Source organism: Budorcas taxicolor, chromosome 18 (assembly GCF_023091745.1).
Source record: "Budorcas taxicolor isolate Tak-1 chromosome 18, Takin1.1, whole genome shotgun sequence".
In the NCBI taxonomy this organism is placed as follows: Eukaryota; Metazoa; Chordata; class Mammalia; order Artiodactyla; family Bovidae; genus Budorcas; species Budorcas taxicolor.
Window position 1 is genome coordinate 17759098 of NC_068927.1, and position 18429 is coordinate 17777526.

The following is an 18429-nucleotide window of genomic DNA, read 5'->3' on the forward strand; positions in this document are numbered from 1 at the left end:
AACTAAACAACAACAACAAAATTAGAGAAAATACTGTTCAGTGGCATTTACTAAACATGATAGGCAGACTATTCAGGACCATCACAACAGGTATAGAGACCACTGCTGTGTGATTTTACAGTGGGGACAGAGACTGGATTCAGTTCCAAATACAGCATGGGCAAAAGGAAATTTACAGCCAAGGAGCAGGGTAGGGGTCAGTGGATGGAAAATTACTCGGAGGAAATACGGGTAAGGGGGATTCTGTCTAAACCAACCCAGCAGCCAACAAGATTCTTTGTTTAAGACAGTCCAGGGTGATCAGATATCACTTGGGGGAAGGAAACAGATGAGAAATATGAACAGATACAGAAGGTAAACAAATTGATATTGATGGTGAGGGTTCTAGTTAAACTGACTTAGGATTCTTGCTGAAACTGAGTTTTATAAGGAAGCACACTGGTGAGCCTACGAGGAGGTTCAGAAGCTTCACTAAAGCTTGTTTAAGTGAAGAATCATTGTCAGTGGGACTTATTAATGTTGTTTTCCTATGTCTTCATTGTCCCCAATCATGACTAAGAGAGATAGTCTTAGGTAGGCATGTCTTTTACTAGTGCATCTTCCACACAATAACTAGCATAGTGCTTCTATAGCTCAGCCAACAGATAATCACTTATCAACCAGTCACCAGTTGGAATGTGAAACCACGTTTACTTTCTGTCATCCCTTTGTTTTGGAAAGTTTTTTCATTTATTTTTGTTTTTTTAGTACTCAGAGTTTGACCTTATTAATAATCATTATATATTAAAATCCTTCTCTTTTTTATTTTCTATTTTACTTTACAATACTGTATTGGTTTTGCCATACATTGACATGAATCCGCCACGGGTGTACATGAGTTCCCAATCCTGAACCCACCCCCCCGCCTCCTCTCTCCCCATATCATCTCTCTGGGTCATCCCAGTGCACCAGCCCCAAGCATCTTGTATCCTGTATCGAACCTAGACTGGTGATACGTTTCTTACATGATAGTATACATGTTTCAATGCCATTCTCCCAAATCATCCCACCCTCTCCCTCTCCCACAGAGTCCAAAAGTCTGTTTTTATATGAACATTATTGTTGGGCTGTTTTGCAGAAGTTAAGATTTGAATTTGTGAAGAGTTGGAAAGAATGTAAAGAAAGGATTAGCTTCATTAAGTGAGCCATTTGAATATATGTTTTAGATTATGTTCAATTTTTAAAAAATTAAATTTTGAGTATTTGACCTGTTAAATTCCTTTTATCTCTTTGTATTTTTGATTAGGTTTGTCCCTATACACATGCAAGTCAGTGTTTTAATTTGGACAAGTGCTTTTTTAAAAATATGTAAGATAGCTCCACTTTAAAAATTAGCCCTGTATTGATGGTTTTGATTTGGCATAGATAAGACTTAAGTGCCTGTTGCATTTTCTCAGATTACATTATGCTGTTGCATCCCATACTTCTTAAGACTATTAAATTAGAGATGTCAGAATATAATGCCTAGGAAATATCTCTTTTGAAAGTCACTTTCATTGGCTTACAAGAAGGCAATATTCATATAAAGCATATAAATTTCATATAATTTGATGAATTTTATGAATTTTCATGAAAAAACCTTCAGATTTTGTTGTTCTTAATTATTTTTGTGAGCATTTTATTATTTCCTCAGTCTTATTTAAAGCATCTTTCATCGTGGGAGCCTGTGATTTGGAGAGCAAGAGGAACACTGTGGCAAGGCCAGACAACTGAATGCTGATTATGACTCCTCTATCATTAATCAGAAACTGAAGCAACTAATAAAGTTAGCCTAAATATATGAGTTAAAGGTGCCAATGAAGAAATAATTATGTGTCGCCAACCATGAGCCCTTCCTTGCAACTGCATAAAAATTGTTAAAGTAGGAGATAGACTTTTAAATTCTCAGGAGCATCTGTGATAATAAAGATTAAAACTAGGCTAACAGAGATAGGGCATTAAGAGATACAAACTACTATGTATAAAACAAATAACTATAAGCATATATTGTACTTCACAGGGAATATAGCCAATATCTTATAACTTTAAATGCAGTATAATCTATAAAAATTTTGAATCACTGTGTTGTAAACTTGAAACTAATATAATATTGTAATTCAGCTATACTTCAATAAGAAAAAACTAGATTGATGTATTCTAGGAATGTTGAGATGCCTCTAGTAATGAATAGATCTTTTCTTTTGTATTGCAGGTAATAACTCACCTAACTATAGAAATGTTTAATTATCCCTGATCTTAAAAAAAAACAAAAACCCTCAATTGTGCCCCTCTGTCATGTTCTCTTCTTTCTTTCTTTCAAACATCTTAGAAAAATATTTGTATGATCTCCATTTCTTCAGCTTCCAATCACTACCTATATGCAGTCTGACTGCTTATACCACTGATCTACTAAAATCACATGCAGAAGGTTGCTCATAACCTCCTAACTGAAAAATCCATTGATCTCTTTTCAGATTTTAGTATCATTGTCCTCAGACATTCAACACCGTTGAACACTCCCTTCTTTGAACTTTGTAAAAGCTTAGAAGTAAGTTTTGATTGCTCTGTACCTATCTATGTCACTGCTTCTCCCCCTCCCAGTCCAGTCCTGTCAATTCTATGTCCTGAATATTTCTGAAATCTTTTCACTTGTTTTCCAACCACTCTGATCTTTCAGCTGTAGCCCTCTATGAATCTCCTTGTGCCCACTCTCCCATCTGCAAACCATGTCTATATAGTAGCCATTATAATGTACGTTAATATAGATAAAATGCTTGGGCAGAAGCTGACCTACAGTAGGCACTATATATGTATGTATTACTGTTGTTCTAAAAATGTAAATTACATTGAGTCTTTTTGTTGTTTGAAACTCTTTCAGTGGCTTTTCATTCCACTTAGAAGTCCCTTTTGGGCCTTAACTCCACCCTCATTCCTTTTTCCTTTGCTTGCCTGTTATGCTCCAAATAAACTAGTTTCCTCTTAGTTCCTCAAACACTTCAAGTCTTTTCTTCTCAGGGCCTTTGCTGTTCATTCTGCCTGAGTATTTGTTACCAGATCTTGTTCCTTTTGCTGTTGAATCCAGTCTCAGATTTAATGACATCCTCCAGGAGAATTATTTTCTGACCATCAATCTAAAGTAGGCCTATCTCCAGTTACTATATTGTATCACCCTTTACATTTATCCATTTTATTCTTACAGCTTAGATACCTTTTTCTATAAAGTCCTCCTCCATTCTCTGAGACTAAATTAGCTACTCCCTCCCTTGCCTTCAAAGCACTGGTTAATAGCATTATATTTACTATTCTGCTAAACTCCATATTTGCCTTCTCTGTTATATGGTGAGTTCCTAAAGAACAGGAATAACATTGCATCAGGCTTTCTGCCATCCCTGGTGCCTACCAGGATACCTGGATGAATGAACAGGTAAATAAACCATCTAAGGCAGGAGAATTTGTAGTACACAGACTTGTTGAGTTGTGATCTCATCAATATGGAAGACATTTAGGTTTAATCTGTTGAGAGCAATGGTAGCATGTGTCCTTGGCAGTCTGGTCCTCAGTGAAAATCCACCCTAGAAATAATCTGGCCTCAACCAGTGAAAATGGCTCTATACAGTTAAAAGCTCATGGGGTTCTAGAGCTTGCTGGATTCCTCTATGTAACTGTTTGATCTCTAACCCAGCAGCTATAAAACTTATCACAGGTTCTCCTTTCTCTGTTTAATTAGCCCAGTCTTTTTGTCTTTGGGAAGAGCATCTAGTGCTGAAAGAGAAAGTAGCACAGGTTTTATACTTTTTACCGTTCAAAGCCTCTCTTCTTAGGTGGCTTTCACGTTGTACTGAAGGTCCATGTGGCCTGTCTGTTCATTTCCACTCATACTTGAAGTTGTGCATTGGCAGTTCTCTAGTATGTGAACACCACAAGTCAGAGTTTCTCCACCTGGGCCCATGTAGTCATTTTAGCATTATTTCCAGAAAATAGACAAGACCTTTAGCCTGGTCATTTCTTTAAGATAAAAATACAGAAGAATCCAGTTACAGCATGTGCTTAGACAGGAGTGAAAACAGTTTTACAAATCAATTTGTTGTGACAAAGTGATGATTAGTATTCTCTTCCAAGATAATTGCAGTCCCTGAAAGGACTGCTTTCCAAAAACATCGCCTGATTTATTCATTCAGATATTTGAAACTATATGTCTGAGGTTTGGGAATACTTTTTAATATTCATGTATTTTCCTCTTAAAAGCTAGTATGATCACTAATTCAGTGTATAAATACAAGGGTCCTAAAGGGCCATTCTATCCCTGACCAGCTTCACTCTTAAGCTAGGTTTAGCTTTTTAACTGTGCTTATTGTTGTTATTTGTCAGGTATTTCCACTTGACTTTCCTCTGCTTCTCTATTAATTTTCTCCATGTAGCTACTTTGGCTTGGTTGAAAATGTCAGAACAAGATGCCAGGGTGTTGGAGTCAGGATATGCCTTGTGTTCAATCTGCTGTAGCCTATTACTTGGCTCTTGTAGAAAAACTACTATGACTATGGTGTCTCCAGTTGAAATTGAGATGTATTAATATAAAGTGTCTGCCTGGTTTCTTCAGCTAATGAGGTTTTGCTGAAAAATGAGTGTAATGAAACAATGCTGGATGTTGGCAGGACCTACTGATGAAGGCTAATGAGCGTAGATAAGTTTCTGTAAGGCCCCAGCAGCAGAGGCAGAGAATGTTTCAAATGCACTGCCCTTGAGGCAAGACCAGCTTGTGTGGGGTGTGACCTGTTTATTTGTTGGCTTCTTTTATTCTTTTCTTCTCTCCCTCCTCCTATGCTCTTCTTTTAGTAAAAGATCCATTCAAGCCAGCCACAGTATATTGTTTTATGCAGCATAGAGCATGTTAAAAATAAATCTGCTTAGACCAGGGCTTAATACAATGTTGCAAAAATAAGAATCATGTTTTTTACATGCTGTATACATTATTTAATAGAAGAAACTTAATTGCCAAGAATTTAAGAAATAAATTCTATCAAAAAGGAGATAAGAAAATAGGTGTTTTGTACACACCACTTGGAGTTTAGTTTTCTTCAAACCTGATTTCAAGAGAATGTAGAGTGACTCTTGGTAGAACACAAAAGCTTTTGCTCACGCCTCTGCTCCCTGTTCATAGTAATGCCTCCTAAGGCTCACTTGACTTAACATTCCAGGATGTCTGGCTCTAAGTGAGGGATCACAACATCATGGTTATCCACATCATTAAGAAATTTTTTGTATAGTTCTTCTGTGTATTCTTGCCACCTCTTCTTAATCTCTTCTGCTTCTGTTAGGTCCATGCCATTTCTGTGTTTTATTGTGCCCATCTTTGCATGAAATGTTCCCTTGGTATCTCTAATTTATTTACTTAAAGAGATCTATAGTCTTTTCCATTCTGTTGTTTTCCTTTATGTCTTTGCATTGTTCACTTAGGAAGGCTTTCTTATCCCTCCTTGTTATTCTTTGGAACTCTGCATTCAGATAGGTATATCTTTCCTTTTCTCCTTTGCCTTTCACTTTTCTTCTTTTCTCAGTCATTTGTAAGGCCTCCTCAGACAACCATTTTGTCTTATTGCTTTTCTTTTTCTTGGGGATGGTTTTTATCACTGCCTCCTGTACAAGGTTACAAACCTCCATCCATAGTTCTTCAGGCACTCTGTCTATCAGATCTAATCCCTTCCAGTGGAGCTATTTCAAATCCTAAAAGATGATGCTGTTTAAAGTGCTGCACTCAATATGCCAGCAAAGTTGGAAAACTCAGCAATGGCCGCAGGACTGGAAAAGGTCAGTTTTCATTCCAGTCCCATAGAAGGGCAAAGAATGTTCAAACCACAGCACAATTGCCCTCACTTCACATGATAGCAAAGTCCTCCAAGCTAGGCTTCAACAGTATGTGAACTAAGAACTTCCAGATGTACAGTTGGATTTAGAAAAGGCAGAGGAACGAGAGATCAAATTGCTAATATCCGTTGGATCATAGGAAATGAAAGGGAATTCCAGGAACACATCTACTTCTGTTTCATTGACTATGCTAAAGCCTTTGACTGTGTGGATCTCAACAGACTGGAAAATTCTTGCTGCTACTGCTGCTAAGTCATTTCAGTCATGTCTGACTCTGTGTGACCCCATAGACGGCAGCCCACCAGGCTCCGCCATCCCTGGGACTCTCCAGGAAAGAACACTGAAGTGGGTTGCCATTTCCTTCTCCAGTGCATGAAAGTGAAAAGTGAAAGTTAAGTCTCTTTGTCGTGTCCGACTCTTAGCGACCCCACGGACCGCGGCCTAGCAGGCTCTTCCATCCATGGGATTTTCCAGGCGAGTACTGGAATGTAGTGTCATGGCCTTCTCCGAAAAGACATGGGAATACAAGACCACCATACCTGCCTCCTGAGAAACCTATATGCAGGTCAAGATACAAGTTAGAACTGGGTATGGAACAACAGACTGTTTGCAGATTGGGTAAGGAGTAGTCAAGGCTGTATATTGTCACACTGCTTATTCAACTTACATGCAGAGTACATCATGCAAAATGCTGGGCTGGATGAAGCACAAGCTGCGAACAAGATTGCCAGGAGAAATATTAATAACCTCAGATGTGCAAATGGCACCACCCTTATAGCAGAAAGCAGAGAGGAACTAAAGAGCCTCTTGATGAAAATGAAAGAGAAGAGTGAAAAAGCTGGCTTAAAACTCAACATTCAGAAAATGAAGATCATGGCGTCTGGTCCCATCACTTCATGGCAAATAGATGGGGAAACAGTGGAAAAAGTGACAGGCTTTATCTTCTTGGGCTCCATAATCATTGCAGACAGTGACTGCAGCCATGAAATTAAAAGACACTTGCTCCCTGAAAGAAAAGCTATGACCAACCTAGACAGTATATTAGAAAGCAGAGTCTTACTTTGCTCACAGATCCATAGAGTCAAAGCTATGATTTTTCCAGTAGTCATAATATAGGTGTTAGAGTTGGACCATAAAAGAAAGTTGAGTGCCATAGAATTGATGCTTTTGAACTGTGGTGTTGGAAAAGACTCTTGAGAGTCCCTTGGACTGCAAGGAGATCAAACCAGTCAATCCTGAAAGAAATCAGCCCTGAATATTCATTGAAAGGACTGATGCTGAAGCTCCTTTAGCCACCTGATGCAAAAAGCTGACTTATTGGAAAAAACTCTGATGCTGAGGAAGATTGAAGGCAGGAGGAGAAGGGGATGACATTGGATGAGATGGTTGTATGGCATCACCATCTGGACATGAGTGATCGACATGAGCGGACATGATTTTGAACAACCTCCAGGAGATGGTGAAGGACAGGGAAGCCTGGCATGCTGCAGTCCACAGGGTCGCAAAGCATCAGACAGAACTGAGCGACTGAAAAACAACAATTGCTCCTCATGATTGTAAGACATTCCTACAACTATGTGATGGATAATTTTATGTGTCACCCTGGATGTGACATGAAGTGCTCACATATTTGGTCAAACATTCTGGATAAGAGTTAAGATGTTTTTGATGAGATTAACATTTAGATCAGTAGAGTGAGCAGGTCAGATTGCAGTCCGTAATGTGGGCGGGCCTCATCCCTGAAGGCCTGAAGAGAACCGCGTCTCTTACCTTCCCCCAAGTATGAGGGATTCTCCCTGTCTCATGGCCTTCAAACTGAAATATTGGCTTTTTTCCTGCCTTTAGATTAGAATGGCATATTTAAGCCTCCTGGCCTTTGGACTAGAACTACACCGTCACTTTCATGGGTTTAACCAGTTTGCCCACTCACCTGGCAGATTGTTGGACTTGCCAGACTCCGCAATTGCCTGAGCCAGTTCTTTACAGTAAATCTCTTTCTTCTCTTTACACACACACACACACACACACACACACACACAGTCTTTGCCTGAACCAGTTCTTTACATTAAATCCCTGCTCTTTACACACACATACAAACACACATACAGTTTGGCTGTTTCCCTGGAGAACCCTGACTAATACAAACCACAGCTGCAAGCAGCACATAATACATGCCTGACATGCACCACACTGACTTTAGACTTAGACATATCTGCAGTCAGGTATAAGCTCTACCTGACTAGATGGATGACCTTTGACATATTTCACCTCTCTTCACCTCAGTTTTCTCATCTTTAAAAATTGAAGTTTTTGTGACAGTGCATACAGCAGACTCTTGAGTTATAATTCCTTGACTTTCTAAACTAGACTACAAAACAAATGTAATCAACAAAATAATGTAATTCTTGTTAATAGGCTGTCATGCTATTTCCATGAATCAGATGTAAGTAGAATCTATACATCTTTCTGTGCCATTATCCTAGAAAAGACTCACATTTTTCCCACTGCCTGCTCCTAAAATCCAATCCTACTGATCTTTGCTAATAGTCTTCTCTTGCCCCACTTGATCCAGTGGCAGTAAAGCTTCTGAATGACTTTGGTTGCGTTGTTCTGCTTTTATAAGCAAAAGTAAAACCTGATTTTTATGGTCCACTCTTTAACTATAACCATCTCCAGAGATTTCAGTGCAAAAGGATGACTAGCCTTAAATGACAAAAGATGTGAAAAAGTAACATTAATAAGTACAGTACATATACAAAATAAGGGTATGCTAAGCAGTTACAGCAAAAAAATGAGGGCATATTCTGTGTACTAATATATAAAAAGAATACCATGATATGTAATTAAGTGGAAAAAAGTGCTTATAGAATTCTACCTTCTGTCCATAATGTGACAAAGTAAGATTATAGATTATCTGCTTTTAGGCAAAAGGAAACTCTGAAAAGAGGCTTAAGTAAGCTAGCAGTTGCCTGGTTGGTGAATAGTGGGATGGATGTATGGGCCAGAGGCAGAAGAGAGATTTCACTGAAAATTTCTTCATAAGTTTAAAATTTTGAACCACTTGTTGTTGTTGTTCCGCCATTCAGTTGTATCCAACTCTTCTCAACCCCATGGACTACAGCACACTAGGTTTCCCTGTCCTTCACCGTCTTCCAGAGCTTACTCAAACTTATGTTCATTGAGTCGATGAAGCCATCCAATCATCTTGTCCAATGCTGTGTGCTTCTCCTCTGGCCTTTAGTCTTTCTCAGCATCAGGGTCTTTTCTAATGAGTCAGTTCTTTGCATCAGGTGGCCAAAGTATTGGAGTTTCAGCTTTAGCATCCGTCCTGCCAATGAATATTCAGGGCTGATTTCCTTTAGGATTGACTGGTTTGATCTCCTTGCAGTCCAGAGGACCCACAAGAGTCTTCTCCAACATCACAGTTAAAAAGCATCAGTTCTTTGGCACTCAGCCTTCTTTATTGTCCAGCTCTCACATCCATGCATAACTACTGGAAAAAACCATAGCTTTGACTAGATGGATCTTTGTTGACAAATTAATGTCTCTGCTTTTTAATACCCTGTCTAGGTTGGTCATAGCTTTTCTTCCAAGGAGCAAGCGTCTTTTAATTTCATGGGTGCAGTCACCGTCCACAATGATTTTGTAGACCAAGAAAATAAAGCCTGTCACTCTTTCCATTGTTGCCCCATCTATTTGCCATGAAGTGATGTGATCGGCAAGAGAGTTCTAGAAAAACATGTATTTCTACTTTATTGACTATGCCAAAGCCTTTGACTGTGTGGGTCACAATAAACTGGGAAATTCTGAAACTGATAGGAATACCAGACCACCTGACCCACCTTTGAGAAACCTGTATGCAGGTCAGGAAGCAACAGTTAGAACTGGACATGGAACAACAGACTGGTTCCAAATAGGAAAAGGAATACATCAAGGCTGTATATTGTCACCCTGCTTATTTAACTTATATGCAGAGTACATCATGAGAAACTCTGGGCTGAAAGAAGCCCAAGCTGGAATCAAGTTTTCCGGGAGAAATATCAATAACCTCAGATATGCAGATAACACCACCCTTATGGCAAAAAGTGAAGAAGAACTAAAGAGCCTCTTGAAAGTGAAAGAGGAGAGTGAAAAAGCTGGCTTAATGCTCAGCATTCAGAAAACGAAGATCATGGCATCCAGTCCCATTACTTCATGGCACATAGATGGCGAAACAGTGGAAACACTGGCTGACTGTTTTGGGGGGCTCCAAAGTCACTGCAGATGGTGACTGCAGCCATGAAATTAAAAGATGCTTACTCCTTGGAAGGAAAGTTATGACCAACCTAGACAGCATATTAAAAAGCAGAGACATTACTTTGCCAACAAAGGTCTGTCTAGTCAAGGCTATGGTTTTTCCAGTGGTCATGTATAGATGTGAGAGTTGGACTATAAAGAAGGCTGAGCACTGAAGAATTGATGTTTTTGAACTGTGGTGTTGGAGAAGACTTGAGAGTCCCTTGGACTGCAAGGAGATCCAACCAGTCCATCCTAAAGAAGATCAGTCCTGGCTGTTCATTGGAAGGACTGATGTTGAAGCTGAAACTCCAATACTTTGGCCACCTGATGTGAAGAGCTGACTCATTTGAAAAGACCCTGATGCTGGGAAAGATTGAGGGCAGGAGGAGAAGGGGATGACAGAGGATGAGATGGTTGGATGGCATCACTGACTCAATGGACGTGAGTTTGGGTAGACTCCAGGAGTCGGTGATGGACAGGGAGGCCTGGCGTGCTGCGGTTCATGGGGTCACAAAGAGTTGGACATGACTGAGCGACTGAACTGAACTGAACTGATGGGACTGGATGCGATGATTTTGAATGTTGAGTTTTAAGCCAACTTTTTCACTCCCCTCTTTTACTTTCCACAAGAGGCTCTTTAGTTCTTCTTCACTCTCTGCCATAAGGGTGGTATCATCTGCATATCTGAGGTTATTGATATTTGTCCTGGCAGTCTTGATTCCAGCTTGTGCTTCATCCAGGCCAGCATCTCGCATGATGTACTCTGCATATAAGTTAAATAACCCAGTGACAATATACAACCTTGACATACTCCTTTCCCAGTTTGGAACCAGTCATTGTTCCATGTCCAGTTCTAACTGTTGCTTCTTGACCTGCATACAGATTTCTCAGGAGACAGGTAAGGTGGTCTGATATTCCCATGTCTTTAAGAATTTTCCACAGTTTGTTGTGATCCACATGGTCAAAGGCTTTAGTATAGTCAGTGAAGCAGAAGTAGATGCTTTTTGGAATTCTCTTATTTTTTCTATGATCCAAATAATTGAATTATATTAATTAATTATTAAAATTAAATTTGAAAAAGAAGAGGGGAAGGGAAACCATTAGGGTACATTCACATATAAGTTTCTCTATATACCCTTTGAAAGTTATATTTTACTATTTTATTTATTACTCCTGGCTGAAAACTAGCCTTGTTACTTTGACCTGATTTGGGTAATTTGAAAACTAGAATCTAGAGAGATGTACATGCAGATACTTCTATTATCCCAATTTACCAGTGAGGAAACTGAAGCTTAGCAAGGTTAATTGATATGGTCATACAGCAAATAATAGTATAAATATCATTTGTTTAGCAGGTCAAAGTTTGTAAATATTTCTATTGGCCCTCTTTTGTTTGATCCTCTGCCTTTATGTTAGGCCTCCTACATACAATTATTCTCATTTTTTATTTTACATAAACACAGAAGAACATAGAGAAACTTGCCTGGGCAGTCATTCCTCAGATAGTAAGCACCTACTGTGTGGCAGGCATTTTTTCTTGGCACTGGGGCCATAACGATAGACAAGATAGATCAAGTTGCCTGTCGTCAGGGAGTTGTTTTCTGGTAAGGATGAATAACAGTGAATATATAAGTAAATAAAATCAAGTAATTTCTAGAAATGACAAGTACTGTAAAGCAGACAAATAAAGTAAAGTAATAGAGGAGGGCTGCCATGGTAGAACATGAAGACCTTTCTAAGGAAGGGATGATACTTGAGACCTGCATAACAAGAGGACCTCATGCAACAATCTAAAGGGAAAACATTCCAAGCAAGAGTGCAACAAGAGCGGAGGCCCTGTGATAGGAACATAGTTGGCATGTTCAAGGGACAGAGAGACCCCAGTGTGGCCAAAATGTGGTGAAGAAGAGAAGAGAATGAGAAAATAGTAGGCTGGAGCTAGATTATGTAAGGACTTGTAGGCTGTTGTAAGCAGCTTGGTTCTTATTCTGTGAACAATGGGAATTCAGTGAAGAGTTTTAAACAGGGTGTCTGTGTGTATGCATGTGGAGGATGGTGGTTGAAGAGGGAGAGAGCGTCTGATTTGCACCAGTTTGGTCACCAAAATCCTGTAACCCTTCCCTTATAAAATATCTTAATTGATAAAGTAATTGATAAAATACCTTAATATTCTCTTTTCATTTTTTAAATAATAATAATTATTATTTTTTTTTTGGCTGCATCAGGTCTTAGTTGCTTAGGCTCACTAACTGGCTTGCTTGGGCTTAGTTGCTCTGTACCATGTAGGATCTTATTAATAGATCCTAACCAGGGATCAAACCCACATCTCCTGCACTAGAAGGCAGATTCTCAACCACTGGACCACTAGGAAGTAGTCCCATCTCTCTTCATTTCTATAGCAACATTCAGGATTGAAAACTAACAATGGCGACAGTAACCATCGCTTTAGGACATTGTATATTCTATGTGAGAGGAGTCACTGAGTATGTATATGTGGATGCTGAGTTGCACAGTCGTGTCCGACTCTGCGACACCGTGGACTGTAGCCCGCCAGGTTCTCCTGTGCATAGAATTGTCCAGGTAGGAATCCTGAAATGGGTTGCTATTTCCTACTCTGTGGCAGATAGATTCTTTACCTTTGTGCCACCTTGGAGCCCTTCAAATATGTTACGTGTGTGTGTGTGTGTGTGTGTGTGCGTGCGTGCACGTATTCTTACATACTTTGTGAACCTAAAAGCAGAAAGTATTATAATATTATGAAGAATAATACCATTCAGAAATAGAATGTGTTAATTACTGTTAGGAAGTTTTCAGAGAGACTTCAGGTTTAGACAACAATTTTGGTGATTTGAAGAAAATTACGAAAATACAGAGAAAAGTAGTTCCAACTTTGTCACTGAAAGGAAGAGAATTGGTGTGGTGGGACTGGTCATGCAAATTTTTTTCTGTGAAAAGAAATGGGTGAAGGGTCCTACTTGGGCTAGGGTTAAAAACCTAAGCTCATTATGGTAGATGGTTTGTGAATTGGAAGTTTCTGAAATGCTGTTTTCACAATAGAAGTGTTCTTCAATCATCAAAAAGTCCCCTAACCAGATGCTTACTCTGATTCAACATGTTGTAGTAGGCATTTTAGATCTGAGTGCTCTGTCATGCAAATAGAAATAACGTTGTCCTAAATGGGTCTGTGATTCGAAAAGAATATACCGATTCGCTTATTAGGATCTACAAGCTACCTTTTTTACATTGGAATAATGTCTGTATTCTAATAGATGTATTCACTTGCTTTTTATTTAAAAACTCTAATTGTCCTCAAGATAATGGCCCACCGTAAGGTTGCTTCTCCTTTTGATGAATAAATTTCATCCAAGATAAATAAATTTTAATGTTTTCATTTGTTAGAAATCCTGAGACTCTGAATAATTACTTTTTCTCATCTTTTTGAGTAACATCAACTTTTAAAGTTTTAATCAAATAAAAATAGAATATATAGCATTTATAATGTGTATTTATTTTTGTGTGGTTGTTCCATCATATTTTCTCTCATCTGTTCTTTTAAATCACATTGAGGACTTCCTGAAATAGCATTTTCATGATGATTCTGAGAACCATCCTTCTACTGTATGTTATTTACTGCTGATACATGTATGCTGGTGTTTCTTGCATTCTATCATACATAAATTCTAGTGGCATATTGAATACCATAGAGAGGAGCTGACTGATGGTAAATCAAACATTTTACAGCATACTATTGGGAATGTTGGATTCATTACTATAAAGAAATTATGTTTGATCAGTATTTTCGGAGCCTCCTAATACTGTAGTTTATTGGTGCTTCTTTATGTTAATTATATACAAGTTTAAAATTGGGTTCATTTTAACAATGCATAATATATGCTACAGTGAATCTTTCCACACCAAAAAGAATAGTAAATGTCCAACACTATGTTTGATTAGAACTATTAAGCCCAACAGCTTGTATTTAACAAACACAGTGTTAATTATATAGTCAACTGGGTAGTTCATTCTCTACTGTAGAAGCTGTATATTAGAATAAGGCTATTTTGATGTATAAGGTGCCCAAGTAAAACTGGCTAACAAAAAAGGGGAAAGCTTTTTGCAGTGAAGATGTGGAAAGAACTATTTTAACTCACAGTCCCTTTTTAGAGAGTATGTAAGTTGGGTTTTTATTTTTAGTTCCTACTCTTCCTTTCATAGTTAAATGATGGAAAATGACTCTCAGTTCCTAAACTACTCTTATGCATCATTCAAAATAGCCCTGAAAGTCTAGCCCCTCTGGCCCTCTGGCAGCGGTGAGATTTATGGCTTTCCATTCCTTGGTATTCCATTACTCTGTCTACACCATCAAACTGATTAGTAGGCAAATGGAGAGAAAGGAAGGAGAGGGGACTGCTTAGAGCCAGCTGGTGTCCATCATTTTAATGAACTGCTTAGAGATGGTTAATGTTGTCCTTGGTTCTCCTTATTGTCAGTGATGATCAGATCTTTTAACATGTTCCCCCCTCTTATTCTGTATTACAGGGTCCACTGGAAAATGATTTGGTTGTTTATGTAGCACTCATAGCAGAAAGCCAACGGTATGAAATCCAGATGGGTGGTATGTTCTCTTGACAGAGAGGGAAGGAGGTTGATTGCTTTAGGCTTATAATATTGTGTATGGTGGTAGAAATTAGTTTCATAGACCCTTTGACAGGGTTTCCAGGATGTCACTAATGTCACTTTAAGTGTCAGAACAACATTATTTTCATGTTTAAAAACAATTTTGTTTTAGTTGATGCAAATATTAAAGTCTGTGACCTGTACCAGTGTTGCCCAGCATGTAGTTTTGAGAAATTAATGCGAACAGATTATGGGGATCATCCCCTAAGTTAGTACTTACCTTACTGCCAGCCCCCAGAGCTCACATCTGATGCTCTGTGAAGAAACCACCCCACCCCCCACCCCCCCGCCGCCAAAAGAAGGCCTGTGGATTTCAGTGCAGATGACATATTGCTGATATTTAACAAATGATAATACATTCCCAGCTAGCACAGTCTCTCACCTTTTCTCCTCCCCCTTCATCATGGTTTTTAATAAATGTAATATCTTTTTTTCCTTTTGTTTTCTAGCCTTCAGGTTTTCCTCAACACATATGGTATTCAGACTCAAACTCCTCAACAGGTGGAACCCATTCAGATCTGGGCCCAGCAGGAGCTGGTGAAAGTAAGTGATGCTGTTTCTTTACTGTCTCCTTTGTGGAGGTACTAGAGCATGATGATTACTTAGTTTATAGTTAAGAAGCATAGCTAAAATCCAATTCTAAATAAGGTCATTGATCCATAAGTCTTTGATTAAGTTGAGAGACCCACTTTATCAAACATTGTTACTAAAAATCAACTGCATTGTGTGTGTGCATTATATTCATAGGTCTTGTTAGCTTCCGCTCCTTGCTAAAGTGTTGTTACTAACCTGGACTGACCAATTAAATAACAAATTAGCCTTAATATTAGTAGTGGTGTATCAAATTAACCTTTACATTTGATTGATTTCCCCTTTAACTATTAAAGAAATGTTCTCACCTAAATATTGTTGGTAATAACTACTGCCCTTTTTCTCTTGCCTTACTCTTTGAAGTCTGAAGTGATTCCTATCTTGTTTGGTTTGCTGGTTCTCAGTATAATTGTAAAGTGACAACTGAATTTATCTTTGATACAGTTACATACCTATTGGATTGAATTAAAAGTGGTGACTTTTGAGGCCTTTTGCATGCACTGCTCTACAGATGTATCCAGGAGTGCCTGAGTTTAGAAATATTCCTGCTCATTAGGGGCAGGAAATTGTTGATCTCCACTAATTATTTAATAAACCTGTTTTTATTTGGTAATTGTTAAAAGCAATACAGGAAAATTTCCACAGTGTTTGGTGGAAGTGTTTGGTTTCTTTCAGGTAAAGTCAGTAAAGTTGATGTAAATGTTTTTGATTAAAGCCTTGACTTTACAAAAAGAATAAAAGCTTAGAGAAGTGAGGTGGACATTGCAGGGAAAATGCAAGGCCCCAGTGTTGTTGCTAATCAGACTGGACCTTACCTATTAGCCACAAAACCAGAGGTAACCCAGAGCACCAGCTCTTCAAAAGTCCTTAACAAATTTAGAATTTTTCTGCCCTAATTAAAGAGATATGGCTGAAAATGAAAGGAACCCTAGAGGAGGTAACAATTTAAAATCACACTAAGAAGTAAATGGTGGAAAGCTGGGTTTCATGGAAAAGGCTAAATGAGTCCAAGAGGGAAGTAAGGATCCCCTAGGTAAGGAGAGGAGGCAGCATGGAAGGTCTGAAAATCCAAGGCTATAACACTGTGCATTTATCATTCAGGTACAGGCTGTATTTGCTGATACACTTTTAAGGTCTCTCACTGAAAGCTCCAGAGAATGATAACAAAGGTTATTATTCTTTGGTAAACATGCTTTCAAAGCAAATTAACCTGAATCTGTTTTTTCAGGCCTAATTTATATCAACAACTCTTTCCGTTAGAGTCTGTACTCTATCAGACAACATGCAGGCAAGATTTAAAAGACCAACATGGCTCTCAGTTCAGTTCAGTTGCTCAGTCATGTCCAACTCTTTGCGACCCCATGAATCGCAGCAGGCCAGGCCTTCCTGTCCATCAACAACTCCTGGAGTTCACCCAAACTCATGTCCATCGAGTCAGTGATGCCATCCAGCCATCTCATCCTCTGTCATCCCCTTCTCCTCCTGCCTCCAATCCCTCCCAGCATCAGTCTTTTCCAATGAGTCAACTCTTCGCATGAGGTGGACAAAGTATTGGAGTTTCAGCTTTAGCATCAGTCCTTCCAAGGAACAGCCAGGACTGATCTCCTTTAGATGACGTGATAGTGGCATTTTATTCCTTCATCAGCAACACCTGCTCTGTGCAGAGCACTATATGGGGCACGTAGACAAAATGACCCTGCCCGTGTTCTCAGTCAGTGACCTCTGAATCTCGTGAGATGACAGAAAAAAAAATTGTTAATGACAATCCACTTTGATTGTACTATGATAAATGTTAGTACAAGGTGCTGAGGAATCACAGATGTGGTAGCAAGCATTCTGTTACAAAGTGAAGATTTATTGGGTTGGCCAAAAAGTTCCTTTGAATTTTTAAGTAAAAATAGAAGACACGTTTTTCATTTTCACCAAGAACTTGATTGAACAACGTAGTCACCATTTTGTTCTACTACCCTCTGCCATTTTTCAGGCAACCTCATAATTCTGTCTTCCCAAAACTTTTTATCTTTTTGAGCAAAGAACTTTTCCAGGTACATTTTACAGTCTTCCAGGGAATGGGAATTATTTCCACTAACAGAATTTTTAAAGACAAAAATAAATGGAAATCTGAAGGTACAATGTCACAAATACAGCAAATCATAACTTCACAGCCAAGTTGTAGCAATTTTTACCTGGTCATCAAAAAAGCATGCAGTCTTCCATTATCCTATAAAAGATTATGCATTTTCTGTTGACTAATTCTGGATGCTTTTTGTCAAGTGCTGCTTTCAGTTTGTCTTACTGGGATAAGTATTTGTTGAAATTAATCGTTTTGTTTTCCTGAAGGAGCTCATATATATAGAGGACTCCCTTCCAGTCCCACCACATACACAGCATAACCTTCTTTGGATGAAGGCTGGCCTTTGGTGTGGTTGTTGGTTTTATTTTGCTTGCCCCACAGTCTTTTCCTTCCACATTATTGTACAGTTATATACACTTTTCATTGCCTGTTACAATTTGTTTTAAAAGCAGAACATTTTTATTACATTTAAGTAGAGAATCACATATGGAAATACAATCAAGAAGATTTTTCTTTTGCTTAACTTACACGGACAGAGAAGGCAATGGCACCCCACTCCAGTACTCTTGCCTGGAAAATCCCATGGATGGAGGAGCCTGGTAGGCTGCAGTCCATGGGGTCGCTGATTTGGACACGACTGAGAGACTTCACTTTCACTTTTCACTTTCACGCATTGGAGAAGGAAACGGCAACCCACTCCAGTGTTCTTTCCTGGAGAATCCCAGGGATGGGGGAGCCTGGTGGGCTGCCGTCTATGGGATCGCGCAGAGTCGGACACGACTGAAGCAACTTAGCAGCAGCAGCAGCAGCAGCAACTTTGGAACCCAAACATCAAAATGATTAACATAATCAAGCTCGTGCAAATGATTTTCAGTGTTTGACTGAAATATTTTGAGTATGTTGGCTTTCTCTTGTGTGGTATAACACTG

General features: G+C 38.9%; 1 protein-coding gene across 3 annotated transcripts in view; it reads left to right on the forward strand.

The window, feature by feature from the left end:
• The window catches only part of PHKB (phosphorylase kinase regulatory subunit beta), a 234514-nt gene that overhangs the window by 165940 nt on the left and 50145 nt on the right, over positions 1-18429 (forward strand). For all 3 annotated transcript variants that reach the window (XM_052656554.1, XM_052656553.1, XM_052656555.1), the window contains exons 15-16: positions 14698-14753; positions 15285-15378. In XM_052656554.1, coding sequence (XP_052512514.1) covers positions 14698-14753; positions 15285-15378 — 150 coding nt within the window. The remainder of the gene's footprint in view (positions 1-14697; positions 14754-15284; positions 15379-18429) is intronic.